Source organism: Microplitis mediator, chromosome 3 (genome assembly GCF_029852145.1).
Source record: "Microplitis mediator isolate UGA2020A chromosome 3, iyMicMedi2.1, whole genome shotgun sequence".
NCBI classification, from domain to species: Eukaryota; Metazoa; Arthropoda; class Insecta; order Hymenoptera; family Braconidae; genus Microplitis; species Microplitis mediator.
The window spans coordinates 9,383,206-9,400,950 of record NC_079971.1 but is presented as its reverse complement, the minus strand read 5'-3'; the positions used below and the strand labels follow the sequence as shown (position 1 = coordinate 9,400,950).

The 17,745-nt window shown below is 40.2% G+C and overlaps 1 protein-coding gene across 1 annotated transcript; it reads right to left on the bottom strand.

Moving 5' to 3' along the window:
* Nucleotides 1-1,529: 1,529 nt before the first annotated feature.
* On the bottom strand, nt 1,530-2,141 carry LOC130665285 (uncharacterized). The gene has a single exon (XM_057465610.1). It carries the CDS (start codon nt 2,139-2,141, stop codon nt 1,530-1,532), a length of 612 nt encoding a protein of 203 aa, XP_057321593.1.
* Between the last annotated feature and the right edge of the window lie 15,604 nt (nt 2,142-17,745).

The window sequence follows — 17,745 nt, the reverse complement described above, 5'->3', positions numbered from 1 at the left end:
ATAACAGTTTATGCTGAACTGTATCACCTTCAATTAATTTAATGCATTTTGCATCTGAGCATATTGAATTCACGCGTGTTTGGAGACCAGTGGCGCATGAAGTTGGTATCCTACTGGTGTAGGCTTGCATTTCATCCGCCTGTATGGATAAACAGAGAGATCTGAACCAAAATCTACGAGGTATTGTGTATTCGTGGTTAGATCGATGACGAACAGGCGGATGGAAGACGCTAGAGAGTCGCTTTCCGCCATTAGTGACTCTCGTTCACGTTTCCCGCAAACTTGCAGCCTGACGTACATTTGTACGCGGTTTTACCAAACTTGATGTGGTAATAACATGTAACCGGGATTTGGTTATTATTACAACATCATGCTCGGGAGATGACTAGAACCTGGTGGCTGCCTACGGTAACTGGACAACGAGGGATAAATTTACATCTTCTTACACCAATTGGAAATTGCCACGAGGCAAAGTTGCAGGACGCATGCGTTAGTCTGGAGTACGAGGTAGTAACCGACTCGCCGAGGGGCAGAACGGACAGTTCTGAGTGAACAGCAGTACAGCTCACATCGCTTTTCTACTGTTACACTTTGTCTACACCTTTTTACTCGATCACGTTTTATACTTTGGAAGCAGTTTACGTATATCCGACAATTGAAGGAAGTCATTTTGGAGTCCAGGAAGACCTGTGGAATTTCTTGAAGTGGAGTTTTGGTTTTGTTGGAGTTTATTTGGAGATTTGGAATTTTATCATAACCGGAAACTTGGAGATGTGGTCCTGGGCTGACTTAGACGCCAAACGTGCCAAGATGGCAGAATCACGAGACGTAGGTGTTTTCCAGTAATAAAGTTTTATATAAATTAATTCTTACTCTGGTAAGAATAATTTTATTCTTTTAATTATATAAATTAAATTTATTATAAATAATTACTCTCAGTTGGAGAGCATAAATAAATTGGAAGTTCTTATAAAGTCGAGAGTGAAAATCAAATAATATTGTAAGTGAAAATTATAAAGTAAATTCAGATCAAAATTATAAAGTCGAGTCAGTGTTTTGTGCTCGCCATTTTGACGTCAGTAAATTCATCAAGATCAACTTCACTCTCATTAGCTTGTGTCGTTAATTATTGTCGCGGTTTTTGTTTAATTAATTATTGTAAAGTGGGGTCTGTTGTCTGGGTAAATTGATTAAATAAAATTGTCATTTATTTTATATATATATATCACCTATACAAGTCTCGTATTTTATAAGCTTCCTATACTCTCAGGATTTCTAAATATTCCTTGTGACCAGGATCGGGTATTCCCCGCCCTGTAGAAGAGCTAGTCACAAAACAGTTGATTTTATCAACTGAATCTAATCTTGGCTTCCTGGACAGGGGGTGACACCCTGGACTGGGGGTCTTGGTTATAAACAAATACCCGTTTTCTCAAGCTTGCGTGGCTTCGATTTGCTTCGGGAGCGTTGGTTTTGTCCTCGTCCTGGTGATCTGCCGCGGTTCTGGTTGACCGCTGACGTCAGTGCTGCTACCTGATAGTTCGCTTACTTGTTTCTGCAGTGCAATCGTCTTTTGCGAAGATGATGATGAAGCTAAAGCTGCGGTGTGAGTAACTGGAAACATCTCGTGTAACTTTGTCAGCTGTTTTTGCTAATTGGTCGATGGTAGCTGTGGTTGGAGAGATGGCTAGAAGCTCTTGTGTCTTCTTGGGCAAGTTTGTCAGCCATCTCGCCTTCAAGACTGCGTCATCAATGGTCGGCGCGAGCGATTTGAGATGGCGGAGAAACTGTAATGGTGATCGGTCACCGATCGCGTCGCCATCTAGAAGCTGACGCAGTTTAGCTTCTTCCGACTTTGAGTAACACGTAATGAGCGTGGCTTTCAACTCGGCGTATGGCGTCGTCGTTGGCGGGTTGATAATGAGGGTCTCAACCTCACATGCATACTCGTTGTCGATGAGAGAAACCGCGTGGTTGAATTTCTCTCTCTCAGTTGCTATGCCGTGGATCGCAAACTGAGCTTCGAGCTGCGCGAACCATAAACTCACTTGCTTCGGGTTGAAATGAGGTGTCTTGAGCGAGTTGACAATCATTGGTTTAGCGTCAACAAACTCATCGCCTGAAGGCTTTGGATCAGGCATAGTTAGTATATAAGAAACAACAACTCAATAAAACTAACACAAAATTTTAATACCACTGTAAGCGGATTAGTGTCCGTCGAAGCTGACTTACCGTTGAGGAATGTTCGAGACGCTTCGAGTCGCACGAAAATTATCACTGGGCGAAAATTGAACGCGAACGATAATTTCATGCACTGTATTTTGCACAGGAATTCACTGATCACTTTTATCACAATTTAATTTGCACCCCGATGGTGTCCCTTAAATTACAAACTAGTGCGGCATATGTCCAAAATTCCTCGCTATGCACCAGCCGTGATAAAAGGCTTGCGCAACACTTAATTCACGCACTTCACTGTTGTAAAGAACTCGCGGAATTAATATGTCGCAATCAGTGGAGACGCGATATTGTACACTCAACGTGCTATTTGCCACGTAGAACGTGTGCGCGAAATGGCGTCCTCCTGAAAATAGTACTCCAAAACAAATCAATTTCAGAAATAAAAAATATCTGTTTGAGGTCGATTTCTTTGGAAACCGGAGTATTGCAATGGATCTCACGATGAAATTATCAAAAAATTTTGCCACCATATGTCTTCTTTTGCCTAGTAGAGTCAAAAAATACCATCCACTCAAAAGTTTATATACAGATATGTATATTACGGTGTTTCATTTCGGAGCCAGATTTTTAACTTCCCGCTAAGAAAATTGTAAATTTTCAAAAATTCGGGAAGTTATTGGTTTCGGTCCGATTTACGAAAATCGAATTTCCATCAGATGTCGACGTTTTGAGGTCCTAGGAAGCTATTCTGACTAATTTCAAGATGATGTCCGAGTGTATGTATGTATGTATGTACGTACGTACGTACGTACGTACGTACGTACGTATGTAAATACCTGTATCTTTTGAACGGATGAACCGATTTTGAACTTTAAGGTGCCATTCGACGCGGATTGTCAATATCTTGAAGCCGAGAGAAAATTGAGCTTGATCGGTAGGGCTCGTTCAGAGATATTCCAAAAATAAAGTTTTTTCAAAAATTTTTTTTTTGGATAACTTTTAATGTGCTCGATGGATTCATTCCAAAATAGACTGGGCTCTAGAGCTTTATAAGCCGCGTCGAATGCCACCTCAACCATCAAAATCGGTTCATTCGTTCAAGAGAAACCGTTGTCGAAAGAATTAAAAAAAAAAATTTTTTTTATTTTTCCTGAAATATCTCAAAAACGACTCGATAAATCGAATCCAAAATTATATCAGCTTTAGAACTTGACAAAACGCGTCGATTGCCGCCTCAACCATCAAAATCGGTTAATTCGTTCGCGAGATATCGTGGGAGAAAGAAATGCTAAAAAATGGTTTTTTACAAAACAATGGCATACAAAAGTATTTGCGAGCTCGTAGAGCTCGAAAATGTATTCACAATAGTTTTTTCGAGCTCAACGAGCTCGAAAACAGCGGGAAGTTTTGGGGCTGGCCCGCAGGGTCAACTGACAGACCGATTTTTTTTTTTGAGTGCATGTGGAAAAAACCATAGTTCAACATAAAAAAAAATTTTCGCGCAAGAAAAAAAATTCTATGACGATTACAGACCTAGCTCATTGAAAACATTCGATTTTCTTATTTAAATGACAAGTGAAAATTTTTAACTTCCCGCTAAGAAAATCGACGATTTTTAAAAAATTCGGAAAGTTATTGTTTTTGCCCCGATTTGCGAAAGTCGAAAGGTGTCGACGTTTTGAGGTCCTAGGAAGCTATTCTGACTATTTTCAGAATGATGTCCGAGTGTCTGTATGTGTGTGTGTGTGTGTGTTTGTGTTTGTGTATGTATGTAAACTTTTCATAACTTTTTAACTAATGAACCGATTCGGATAGTTAAGGCGGCAATCAAAAGAGCTTGTTAGCCATCAACTTTTCTAAAAATTTCAGATTATTTGATCAAGTCGACTTGAAAATATTGGCGAATTACGAAAAAAAAATTTTTTTTTTTTCAGTTTTTTATTGATTTTTCAGAAATGACTTATACGATCGATTTCAAAATCTAATCAGCTCTAGAACTCAATAAAACGCATCGATTGTCACCTTAGCCATCTCAATCGGATAATTTGTTCGAGAGTTATCGTGGGAGAAAGAAATGGTAAAAAACAGTTTTTACGAATATCTTTGAAACAACTGAACTAAACAATTCCAAAATTCGATCAGCTTCTGAATTTACTAAACGTGCTTTTATTCGCAATTGGGAGTGGTACAATAGGGTACTAACGGAGTACAATTGATTGGTGGCAAATACAAAGTTCCAGATGAATAGCAGTAGAATTTTCACTATGGCCCTTACGGCATTTACGTATGAGAACGTGCTTTAAATGGCAATTAATAGTGGTACAATTGAATACTAAAGGAGTACAGTTGATTGATAGCAAGTACAAAGTTTCAGTCAAATCGCAATAGAATATCTATAGTCACTCTTGTGTTATTTGCTTTCTAGATCGGGATTCTGTTATCATTTACGGCTGGTACAATTGAGTACTCACGAAGTATAATGGATTGTTGCAAATTATTAGTGACCTAGATGGAATGCAACAAAATTCCTTCAGCAGCCCTTAACTTTTCTCAATAACTTTAATTTTATGATAAAATTGAGAACGGTACAATCGAGTACAAATACTAATTAATGATTGTAAACGATCGTTTTTAAAAAAAAAAAGATTTTTTTTAGCCTTTTCAAGAGCTCACTGTATCTCAATAGTCATTACGGTACAAACGGAAATGTAGGTGGTACGATTCGGTACCTATGTAGTACAATCGATCCCAAGAATTTTCGGTCCACAATTCAAGGGTCAATTGCCAGGTTCACAGAGCTGCGAAATATTGAGTTTAGGATTAGTTATCAATGTTTAAAGATTAAAATCGACATTTTCAGAAAGTCCGACCCCTTCAATTTTTTTGAAGTTTTTCATTAAATTTTACGCTTAATTACATAACCTTTCAGTGTTAGTTCAAGATGTGATTGAAATTAATTGTAAAAATAATTGTTCATATTTTTTTTAGTAGATTATATAGAAACCTGACTATTGTATTTGTCTTTATGATGGAATTTTCGAAAAAGTTTGCTAGCTCTAAGCTCAGCTCGACGAGCTAAGTCAGAAAATACACATGGTTCAAAAGTTTATATATGTATGTATATATTAGGGTGATTCAAAAAACAAACAAATTTTTTTTTTTCTTCCAAACAGGTTCAAAAGTTTCGTATAGATAAAAAAAGACGCCTGTGAAAATTAGAGCTCTTAATATTAATATTAACATTGTCCGCATTGCACTTTTCTATTTCCCATAAGAATAACATGGGAAAAATTTTTTTTATGTCTTCTGATTTTTCTAAGTAGCTAACGATGCGTCATAGGAATAATTGGAAGGCAATTTTTGTAGAAAATTGAATGCTCTACAAAAAAAGATTCCTATCATTTTTTGCGGAATCTATTTGTTCAAAAGTTATTTGAGGTTGAAGTCAAATTCATATTAAATTTTGAGTTTTTCTTACTTTTCCGGCGAAACTATCAGACCTATTACAAAATATTATCGGACTTTTTTTGTAGACGATTTTATTCCCTAGAAGTTATATCGAATAAAGTTTTTTCGAATTCTGCATTGTTTTCTAGTTATTTTTATTTTAATGTCAAGCTCTTAAAATCGATCAGAAGACTATTTTTTTTATAAGCATGACATTAAAATAAAAATAACTAGAAAACAATCCGGAATTCGAAAAAACTTTATTCAGTATAACTTCTAGGGAATAAAATTGTCTACAAAAAAGGTCTCATAATATTTTGTAATAGGTCTGATAGTTTCGCCGGAAAAGTAAGAAAAACTCAAAATTCAATATGAATTTGACTTCAACCTCAAATAACTTTTGAACAAATAGATTCCGGAAAAAATGATAGGAATCTTTTTTTGTAGAGCATTCAATTTTCTACAAAAATTGCCTTCCAATTATTCCTATGACGCATCGTTAGCTACTTAAAAAAATCAGAAGACGTAAAAAAAATTTTTCCCATGTTATTCTTATGGGAAATAGAAAAGTGCAATGCGGACAATGTTAATATTAATATTAAAAGCTCTAATTTTCACAGGCGTCTTTTTTTATCTAAACGAAACTTTTGAACCTGTTTGGAAGAAAAAAAAAATTTGTTTGTTTTTTTAATCACCCTAGTATATATATATTGTGACGTTACATTGCCGAGAAGATGGAGTTGAAGGTTGGAGTACGTGTAAGTCAGTGTGATAGAGAGAGATAACGTGAGTATGTGTGTTGAGTTGAGCGTAGTAGATAGTGAGTTGAGCATATGGAGTATAAGTGTGTATGGTAAGTTAAGTGTGTGATAGAGTACGTGTACGGTATGTGGTATGTTTTGGAGTGTTGGTGTGGTAAAGCGTGGATTTAACGGGGGAGGTCTAGCTGTGTCGCGGATAGTGGCCAAGATAACGTGCCTCCCGACCAGTGATGACGACTAGGCCCAGGCTTAGCCCTCGGGGTTGACGTGGTGATCACAGAGGTGCGACTGAGATGTCGCCGCCCCTTCAAGTTGGTACCCGGGGTTAGCTGGGATACGTGTACATTTATTGGGGGGATAGTAGGCCTCGTTTGCGATGCTCGAGGAAGCCAACAATTCGCTTACTACGGATAGCACGGGGAGTTACATCACGGGAAGGCCCGTGAGTCCGCTGCTTGTATGCTTGTGAAGGTAAGAACGGATGGAGAAGCGAGAATGTGGGATTGAAAGAGATGGAGTGGAGCGAGCGAGTTAGAGTGGGAGATTATGGAGTAATAGTTATGCAAGTACTGGCAAGTAAGGAAGTTGAGACTTGGCGTCGCTCGTGAACGAGTCGACCCTGTAGTCGAGTTTGGAGTCTTGGGGCAAGCGCTGGTGAGTCGAAGAGTTACCATGGTGGACCTCGACCGCAACCGTGGACTGCTGTCGTTTTGGAGCCTGTGGCTCTGCGTATGGTGCTCTTGGAGCCGCTTGTCGTGTTATTTGTCGTAAATGACCGCATTATTTAATATATTTTACTTCATATTTTACCTAGTAGTCTAAATTAAAAATTTCTACTCGGTTAGAAATTAATTAGATCACAAATCTGATTGATTCCCGTATCATCAAAAAAAAAAAAAATACAGAATTTGAGTAAGTCTTTTTTTTTTAATTTAGTTGACCTTGCTATACATGGCTTTGTATATATTGAAAATTTTAATATAGGGCCATATATAATTCACTTTTACCGGACAATGAAATAACTATTTGATAAATACAATTATTTCTATTCTATCCAATCAAATAGAATAATCATAATAATAATAGTAATGCCTACGGTGCATGTTGTGCGGCCGGTGGGGATTTTATTTACCCCGTGGCGCATCGTGGGCAAAGTAGGCCGGCCTTCCATCTGCTGGCCTATTAATCGCACAACAATCTTTACATTGGGCTAACTCCCCAATGAAAGTATACTGAGTTCAAGAAAATCCTGAACACAGAAGTGCTCCCCACAACCGGCCCTTCTCGGATGAGGGCTACCCACTAGCTGGGCGGAGCACCGAGATTCCGAACGATGACGACCTTGGCGAACAACGGACTGATGTGCTATAATAACAGTGAACCGGAGCGGAGAGGCTATATGGCTAGAATGTATGCTCTTTGGAGCGAAATTCACCCTAACCATAGCCATTTTTCGCAACTACATCCGCGTGATTATGCCTCTCATCTCCGGCGAACACGAAGATCCTTGTTAACTACAGACGAGTATTTCACCATCTGCCTTTTACAGCACAGTTACATCAGGAGAGACGCCGTTCTTCCGAAGACGCCGATTTTGACACACGGCAAGTATGTATCTCTACGAAGATACACTGCCCAAAACATCTACTTGACACGGAAAACCACGAACTATCCACTCGGATTCAGAAAGATTCTACTCTACTCACCATCAATCAAGCTGTTTATGATGCTGCTTCCTCACTTTTATCTCTAGCAAGAAGAAATAATTCTTCTCCTGAGGTTAAGATGAGAGGGCGCATTGGGCAGCTTTCACTGAAGATTGATGATCTCTGGAAACATGTCTCCCGCATTCAGTGTGTGATTACGTAAATGCTCGTAAAGCGTTTACGCCTAAAGTCCACCGTATTGCAGCTGGATTACGATATCAGCATCATACACTGAATGAGGAGTATTAATATCAAAGAAGATTCCCTTACCAGGTTGCGGGCTCTCGTGACTGCGAAAAAGTCACTAGAGAAAAAGCTGAAGCGGCTTATCGATAAATCTTTGTTTCGGTAAAGTCCTTCACGCTTTCTGGCACCTAAGACATCTGTTTTTGGCAATTCCCCATCCATCGAGCGAAACGAAGCTTTCTGGTCCGGGTTGTATCGTGATCAACCAAACGTGAATCGTGACACTCCAGCTCTCAACGACTTCAAAGCATTTTGTCGAGAACACCGCAACGACAATGCTGATGAAGAGAGCCCTGAAGTTAGCGTGGAAAAAGTTCGTTCAGCTCTGAATAATGGTAAGAACTGAGCTGCTCCGGGTCCGGATGACATGAACTTATTTTGGTGGAAGAAACTAACTTCTACCCATAGCCATCTAGCCCGGATTTTTACAGCGTTTATCAGAGGCAACGAACCTATTCCGTGCTGGCTTGTAGAAGGGTGAACCGTGCTCATCCCTAAGAAAAGTGACTTGTCTGACCCAAAGAACTACAGGCCTATCACCTGTTTGAATGCGGCTTATAAGATTTTTACTAAAATCTTAAATAATCGCATTCTGGAAGTAATAGAACCTGTATGGCAGCAGATATACGAACATTGTGGCAGTAAAAGAAGCCTGTCAGGTTGCAAAGAGAATCTGTTAGTGGATCGTTGTGTCATTCAAGACGCGATCTACTATCAGCGCAACCTGTCAATGGCCTGGATTGACTACCGCAAGACATTCGAGTCAACATCTCATGAGCTTATGCTCTTTTTGCTCAAATGCCTTGAGGTCAATCGTGATACAGTGGGATGCATTCAGCGTACGATGCAACTTAGGCGCCACATTTCATGTGGCAACGACAAACGTGTGACCGAAGTTTTAAAGTACAAACGAGGTGTCTTCCAGGGAGATTACCTGAGCCCTCTGCTGTTTTGCATCTCACTGCTGCCAATATCGGTTGCGCTACGCCGTACCCGTGGATACTCAGTGGGCCCAACAATTGATCGGAAGTATTCGATCACCCACTTACTTTACATGGATGATCTGAAGGTATATGCTCCTGATGAGGAACATCTTCAGACAGCCTTGAATATCGTAGGGGAGTATACGGGACACGGGATGTCGGCATGGATTTTGGGTTGGACAAGTGCGCGGTCGTTAACCTGGTGAAGAGTAAGTGCTCTAATGTGTGTGAAGATGTCGAGTTAATAGGCGGGAGCGTCATTGACCATCTTGAGGCCGGAGAGTCGTACAAATATCTAGGGATTAACGAGAGTCCTATGCAGAACGTCTTGAAAATCAAAACGACTCTCTGCAGCGAGTATGGGCGGAGACTCCGGAAAATCTGGTCATCAGAACTTTCCGGAAAGAACAAAGTCTCCACAACGAACATGCTCGCTGTTCCAGTGCTTCTCTGCTCTTTCGGTGTCCTTAAATGGACCCGAAAAGAGCTTAGAGATCTCGATATCAAGACGCGTAAGGTAATGAACATCAATCGGTGCATGCACCCCGAATTCTCAGTCACCAGATTCTACCTTTCCCGGCACATCGGAGAGAGAGGTATACAGAGCTTGGAGCGTCTACATGATCGTTTGGTTTTGGGTTTAACATACGAAGTTATCAATTTCACAGCAGATGAAGACGACTTCCTCATGCAAATTGTTCATAGTCATGAAAATAGGCATAATGGAGCGTTTTTATATAAGGCAGCAAAGTACGCGGCAAAATCCCTCGGTCTCGGAAGAGTAAACCCTCTCATTGAACTCCCTAAGGAGGAATTTGAAAGTATCGTCAGGAATGCTGAGCAGCAAAAACTGCTCAGTACACACATGGACAAGTTCATGCACAGCGTGTTCTTTAAACACGTGCGTGATCATGGCTTGTCTACCCAGTTGACGTTTACCTTCCTTATGTCAGCTAGCCTGATGTCCGAGACCGAAGGATATATTTTTGCCTGCCAAGATGGTGTAATCAACACTCTCGAATACCGTGCAAAAGTACTTCAGATGCAGCTACCCAACACTTTGTGTAAGTTGTGTAAGCAACATCCTGAGACGCTGATGCATCTCTTGTCAGCATGTCCTGTGCTGGCAAGAAGTGCATACGTTTAGCGTCACAATGCTGCTCTGCGAGTACTGTATTACCACATTAGACATACGCACGGTATCGATAAAACACCAATGCTGCCTTGTCTGCCAGGAGATATTCCGCAACCTGGTGAGAATGACCGTTGCCGTATTTATTGGAACGTGCCATTCGCAACAACGTGGAAAATCGACCACAATAAACCTGATATTGTGCTCTTCGATAAGACCACTCGTGACATTTATGTCATTGAGTTTTCAGCATCTGCTGAATATAACATCACGGTTAAAGAAGAGCACAAACACGAAATATATCAGGATCTCCTGTTTGAAATTGGCAAACTTTACCCAAGCTACCGTGTCAAGCTTGTCGTACTCATTGTTGGCGTCCTAGGAGGGATGAAACAGTCTATTGTGTCTGAACTGGCTAGAATACCAACTTGTTCGGCGCAAGTTGAGTTTCTGGCATCGCGGATGCAAAAGGCTGTAATTCTTGGATCCCTCCGTCTACTTAGGCAACGAAACTTGGCCGGCTGCGCATTCTGATCATCTTGTTGATGAAGCATCGCAGCAGTAAGGATTTGGCGCTGAGGTGAGGCCCTCGGTAAAGTCAGACTACTGGGGATAACCCCCTCAGCATTTTACTAAAACGAAATGATAATAATAATAATAGTATAAATCCTCGTGTCTGGCGTCAGACATTTTTAAGCTTCATTGTTGGCTTTTTATCGACCATTTTTAGTTTTTTATCAGGTCCTAGATTGAGCCCTCAAGTGCTGAAAACGGAAATTTGTAGCACCTCAGGGACCAAAATCGGTTCTAATTTAACATAGAAACAGGCTCTATTTAGAGCCTCCAAGTCCGAAATAGATCCGACTTTAGAAGGTTCTAAATGGGCTTTAAATTTCGACTCAGGCAACTAGACAACATCCTTGAGTGGGAAGATTTCAAATTCATTTAAATAGTACTTAAAATTAAAATTAAGAGCTCACCTTTGATGAGATTTCTTTTTATATGTTTAGAACATTATCCTGTCAATGGACTTGAAAAAAAAAGTCGTTCTAAACGAAGCACCCTAATATATATTTGGGCATTCCACGCCAAATCGACTACTTTCGACCTCGACCCCTTTCGACTTGGCTGAAATTTTTTTTCCTTTTCTACCCCATTGAAATCATTTTTCAGGAAATTTTCAAATTTCTTTACCCAACCAAAAAAAAGTTATGAGTGTTTTAATAAAACGGCTTTTGTTTTTCCGATTAGCTATAACTTCTTCAAAAATTGACTAATTGGGGCTTCGTTTTTTCAAAATTTTAGTCCTTGACTGTACTTTCCAGAAAAAAATACAAAAAAATTTTAAGATGATTGACTTCATGAAATTTTCGCCTTTTTTGGAGAATTAATTAATGTAACGGAACCTAAGTCCACCTCCTCCACGGAAGCCGTTTCCTCGCCCTTTTGGGCATAAACGCGCTGCAAAATCCCATCTTTTCTACACTGTTAGCGACACTCTCGGCCGAAACCCAGAGTGGTCATTAACCGGAGGTATAATCAAAAATCCTCATTGCGTATGGTATTTAACCACAGCCACTACGAGACCAACCTCACGTGGGCCCACAACACTCCTTCCATCTCAAGAAATAAAGAGAGTCTGGTCGAAGTGGGGCTTGGAATGGGCCTCCCATAGTACCAATTATGTATTGGTCGACATACCACTTGGTCAAGAGGGGACGTGGTCTCTTTCCCCTGCCTTCCGAAGAAGACATCCAGTTTTGTTCACATTCATTCGTCCATTCCTCACACATTCTCACACTCACCTAACTTCGGACTAACACCTGAGGTGCATAGAGTCCTCACAATTCGTGAGCTCTACACACCCATGCCCAGATGCGCCGACAACAACTAGGTGGATGCCAGTTGAACCGCGGTCTAGTAGTCCTCTCCTCCTCCTTCTCGGGTACGGACCTTTGTCCTTGCGTGGACCGCGTCGGGTGTAATCTCTCGTGAGGAATATCACTTCGGTCTTGGACTCCGACAGCGTAAGTTTCGCGGAACGACACCATTCCAGTATTGAATCTACCGTCCCTTGTGCTATTCTTTCGATGTCCGCACGTGATGTTCCTTCTATGATGACGAGGAAGTCGTCGGCATAAGCTAGAAATGTACTCCCGTGATCTGATAATTCTAATTCTTTAAGCAAGTCATTGAACATAATGTTCCAAAATAGCGGCCCTAAGACTGGTCCCTGTGGACATCCCCTTGTTGGCTTTTTCTTTTTTTTCCCGAACCCCCATGACAGTGCGACTGTCCTATCCTTAAAATAACTCTGTACTACCTTGTAAACATTTTTGGGGCATTCCCGTTTCTTTAAACCCTCGAGTACTCGCGGCCACTACACGTTGTTAAAGGCGCCAGAAATATCGAAGAGAAGTCCGATTGCCAGATTCTCTGTTGTCGAATCTAGCAAGCGGCGCATCTCAACGATTGCATCTTCAGTCGATCTTTTGGCCATGAAACCAAATTGTTGACTGGAGTTCTTATCCCCACCTAAGACTGTGGTTGTGAGTCTCGACTTTAACAATCTTTTAAATACCTTTCCGATTACCGAAAGTAAACATATTGGCCTACAAGATTTTGGGTCACTCGCGTCTTTGCCACTGCTCTTAAGGAGCATAATAATCCCACCCTTTTTCCATGCGGTAGCAAAAACTCCTAACTCTAGGCATCTATTATATAAGTCCAAAAATTCCCTTGATAAAATGACTCCCGCCCTTTTAATTACGTCGTTTTCTACTATCTGGTCCGGATGCTTTCTTATTTTGAAAAGGTTCTTAAAATTCTGTATAGTTTGCGCGGGGTGAATAAGTCGGCGTCCACGGTGTCTGGTGGCGTCTCTGAATTCTCCCGGGTTACCTTCTGTTCCTCTGTCTCTTCGTCTGGTTTGTCGTCCACAATGTGTGTGTTGAGAAAGCAGCTAGCTGTGTCCTTAAAGCTTTCTGTGGAACGTCCGTCACGCCGGAGTGTGTTGAGCACTCTGTTAACTCGGTGTTTGTCTGCCTGGAGCTTGTAAATGATGTCCCAGTGCTCCTTGTTACCGTTCGACGTGACAAACTCTCGCCAGCTGTTTTCTCTCTGTCTTTTAATGTGTTTTGAGTATGTCTTGCAAAGTCGTAAGTAAGTCACTTTAAGTTCTGTCTTTTTCCCTTCATCTGTCTCCCTCTGAAATCCCCTTCAAGCTTGGTAAACTACTCTCTTTTCTTTTGTTAGTTTTCTGGTCCACCACGAGTATAACTTTACGTGTGGCTTCTTCCGCGGGATAGCAAATTCGCGTGATTCTATAATGGTTTTAGTAAGTGCATCGGTATACTTTTTTACGTCCTCGACCGTTTCCAGCGCTAGGCCCTCAAGATTCACTCTTGCAAGTTCTGGTAGTTTCTCACGGAACTTTTCGCAGTCAGCCAACGCAAGGTTGAACCGCTTGGGATCCGGCCCATCGAGACCCTCCCGATTTCTTGGAATTCCTAGGCTGATATCGATCGCATAGTGGTCGGTACTTTGCACCTACTCGCGTTTGATGGACCAGTCCCGTACGTACCGTGCAAGTTTTGGGGTGGCTAAGGTGACGTCTATGTATGACTCCCCTGAAACCCAGGAATAAGTTTGACCCTCCCTCTTTACATTTAAGATCTCTAACCCATAGTCATCTATAAAATCATCTAGTTTTTTTCCCTTTTCATTTGATTCTGGGTCCCATCTAATTGATCTAGCGTTCGTGTCCATCCCGAATAAAACCTTGTTTCCCCTTAATGCCTGTGCTACCTTTTCTATTTGCGTGATGTGAATTTCTATTTCGCTTAATTGCGAAATGTGTATCATATTATATTTTGGATTAGTTAGACAAATGGCCGCAAATGGCCTCTCCCCGGTTGTAGCAGCAATTTGTACATTTACTACTGAATCTTTATTAAGTGTTGAATCCCGTTTCGCGTTTACTAGTTTCTTTGGTCGCGTGATTTTACCTAGGCGCGTCCGCGTTTCCCGACTCTCGTTCCGGCGATTAACGGGGGTACCAGGGGGCTTGGCGATCAAATTTTTAGCAACAACACGGCTTGCCATTCTGGCACTCCTTCGAACGAGCGTGGTGTTAGTCGTCGTCGATAATGATGATGATGATGATGATGATGTCCAGGTGTCTTCATTTGTTTTAAGATCACCATGGGACTCCCCTCCCATGCGGACTGATGCCGCATAATCCGAACGCCAGTCCAATGCGGATAATTTATCATGAGAAGAGAAAGCCATGGTTAATTGTTGCTATTTGAGTCGCTAAACTCTTGGTTGTGCCTGTAGGGAAGAAAGTTTCGATTAGTTTGGCTGCTACCTGTGAAAAAGAAAAAGCGTAATTAGTGTTTTGGAGCGGGAAGGAAAGGGTTAAGTTTTGTCTGGGAGCTGATACTTAGACGAGTTTCCCCTGAAAAATTTTATACTTATTGCTTTCGCAATTCTATGATAATCAAAAATTTTTGCAGGGCCTTGGCCTATTGCAGGTGGTATCAGTCCACTGTTGACATATAATAGCTGTTGACTATCATTGCGTTACAAAAAATCGATTAAAGTGAAAAAAATTGCCTTAGGTCCAGGGACCATAAGACAATAAATCCACATATAATCAATTAAAATCGATTAAAAGGAAAAATTTCGCCTTTTGTTGCAGGACATAAAGCTAGTTAATCACTTATATATTCAAAATCGATTAAAGTGAAATGCCTGCCCCCGAAGGGAGCAGACCTTATATTTCACTATTATATATTCAACAATCATTCAAGTTTTTTCATGTATTTTGAGTGATTGGCATCACCTTTAAGGTTGGTAGCGTTTGGCTGCCCGCCCAAGCCAATATGCGTTCTGTTCCGCCCCACTAGAACATACTTACACATTAGCTGCTACATTCCACAACATTACTTTCTGCTCGTAGTTTCCTTAACAGAGGTCCACAGCGTTGTACAAGTACAAATTATAACATACCCAGCTTCGGATTGGGGCGGTCTATTAAAAGCCTCCAAAGTAAACATGCGTCGCTTCTCCTAAGTTACTTTCACCAGAATTATTTGCGTGGGAGTAATGAAGTAGAATAACTTTGCTGACCCTTGTCTTTCCTTTCAACTCAAAAGTTGTTTTTACTTATGGAAGAGACCTAGGGATGGCTGAGTAGTACCCCCTCAGGCTTGTGTAACCCTAATGGGTCCACAAGATTGTGATACTATACAAGGGGTTTTAGCCCTCACTGCGTTCAATTGAATACTCTCTCAGGTCTGTGTACTTGCTTGAGTCCACAGAATCGTAGTATTCTTTTGGAGACTTTGCTCCGCTATCGCATGTGTAGTCACTCCGGCTTGTGTAGCGCCTTGGCCCACAAGATCGAACTACACTTCACTTTGATAACCACTTAAAGTTTCTTTTTGAGGAACACTTAATGCTCAAAATCGCCAATCTTTAAATGAACATAGTTCATTTATTAATAATATATATATGCGCGTACGCACCCGCACACACACACCTCAATGTATTACTTCTCGAGCCCCGAGGTCGTATTGGGGAGAGTCATTTATTTATTTGCCCTCTTTAAGAGTTTTTAAACTCTTGTTCTTATTTCGAGATTTAGCATGAACTCACGATCTCAGGAACTCTGGCTTGTACTCTGACTTTGAAACTAGAAGTTAAACCCCGAGCACATCAGACTTTTCCATGCATGCACAGCTCTCAGCCATTTTGGCCCTACGGTCCACCGGCTTTCAAGGTGCTCTAGAGTATGACTATTCGTCCAGCTTTTTGTCTTTTTGACTGATCCAGGTCAAAATCTAGTAATCAAGGAATAGTATTCGATAGTCATAAGTCGTTTAGACAAAGTAAACGACATGACGTCTTAGTTTATTTCCTTGATACACTTTAAACCGAAGTGCGTGCATACGTGCACGCACACACACACACATATAGGTATTTATTACCTTTGTATATATATATACTAGGGTGGCCCAAAAAAACCAACTATTTTTTTTTTCAAGTCTCTAACGAAAATTTGTTGGTTCAAGATGTTTCAAGACGCCTCTCCAAAAATCAGCTCGATAAAAAATTTTTGAAAGGCCGCTCACGAATTTTGAAAATATCAAAAATGATCGAAATTAGGATTTTTTTGTTCTAAATTTCTTCTTTCTCGAGGCAGCTATAATTTATATTTATGAAATCATGACTACCCTGAAAATTTAAGCTCAAAATTAAAATATTTAAACGTCACTCAAGAATTTTGAATGTTTCCGAGTGCTGTCTCTTGGATGTTTTCGAGCGACCCTTGAATATTAATAATAAACCTTCTCAATTGTTTTACCATCAATTTGTATCATAATGAATAAAAATACAACCCGAGAAATAGAAATAACTAGTTATTTACATACTTTTTTATTTTTCAATTCAATTTTTAGGTTTTTTTGCTTATTCAAAACTTACCCAATTTTATTGTTTTTATTGTTATTGGTACCTCAAATATCGATGATCAAAGCCAAAAGGATCATTTTCTGTTTGAAGGCTGATATCTCTGCGACAAATCGTCCTACACGGTTAAAGAAATGCCAAATTGAAGTTGAATAAATTTGCTAAACGAGCTATGCATTTATTTAGTTGAAAGAATTTTACCGCGGTCCGTGGGCTCTTCGGAAAAAAAAAAAAATTTAGAAATTTTTTGTCTCGCGGTATTTCTCATGTTTGCGAAATAACCGGAGCTTTTAGAAAATTTTGAAAAATATGCACCAAAACAAGAGATTTTAAGCTATAAAATGCTTTTTTTAAAATCTCGATACGATTATTTTTTACCAAGTTACAGCCTTCCAAAAATCACTAAAAAATTTATAAAATTTTTCCGCTCCATTAATTTTTTGCATTAGTGTATATACATTAGGGTGCTTCGTTTCCGTCGAAAGTATTTTTTTCGATGCTCATCAAGCAAAATATTGTTTTTTATGCTGAAACAAAAATTCCTGCCAAGTTTGAGCTCTTAATTTCAATTTCAAGTACATTCCATTTGATTTCAAAGATTTCTCATTTAAAATGCACGTAAATTAAATTTTTTTTTTTTTTAATTTCTAATACTCAGCTGCGTTTGAAGATATCGATGTAGGTTTGGTCGCAAATTGTAGGGCATTTGGTGTTCTTCAAAAGTGCCCATAGTTAGTTAGCTGTAATTCCAGCTGTTTTACTTGTGTCCGTTGCGGAACTCATTCTTCCTATGAAATTGACCTTTATTGGCTTGC

Bases quoted from the DNA above. Each gene is read 5' to 3' on its own strand.
- LOC130665285 (XM_057465610.1), bottom strand. From the start codon at position 2,141: ATGCCTGATCCAAAGCCTTCAGGCGATGAGTTTGTTGACGCTAAACCA.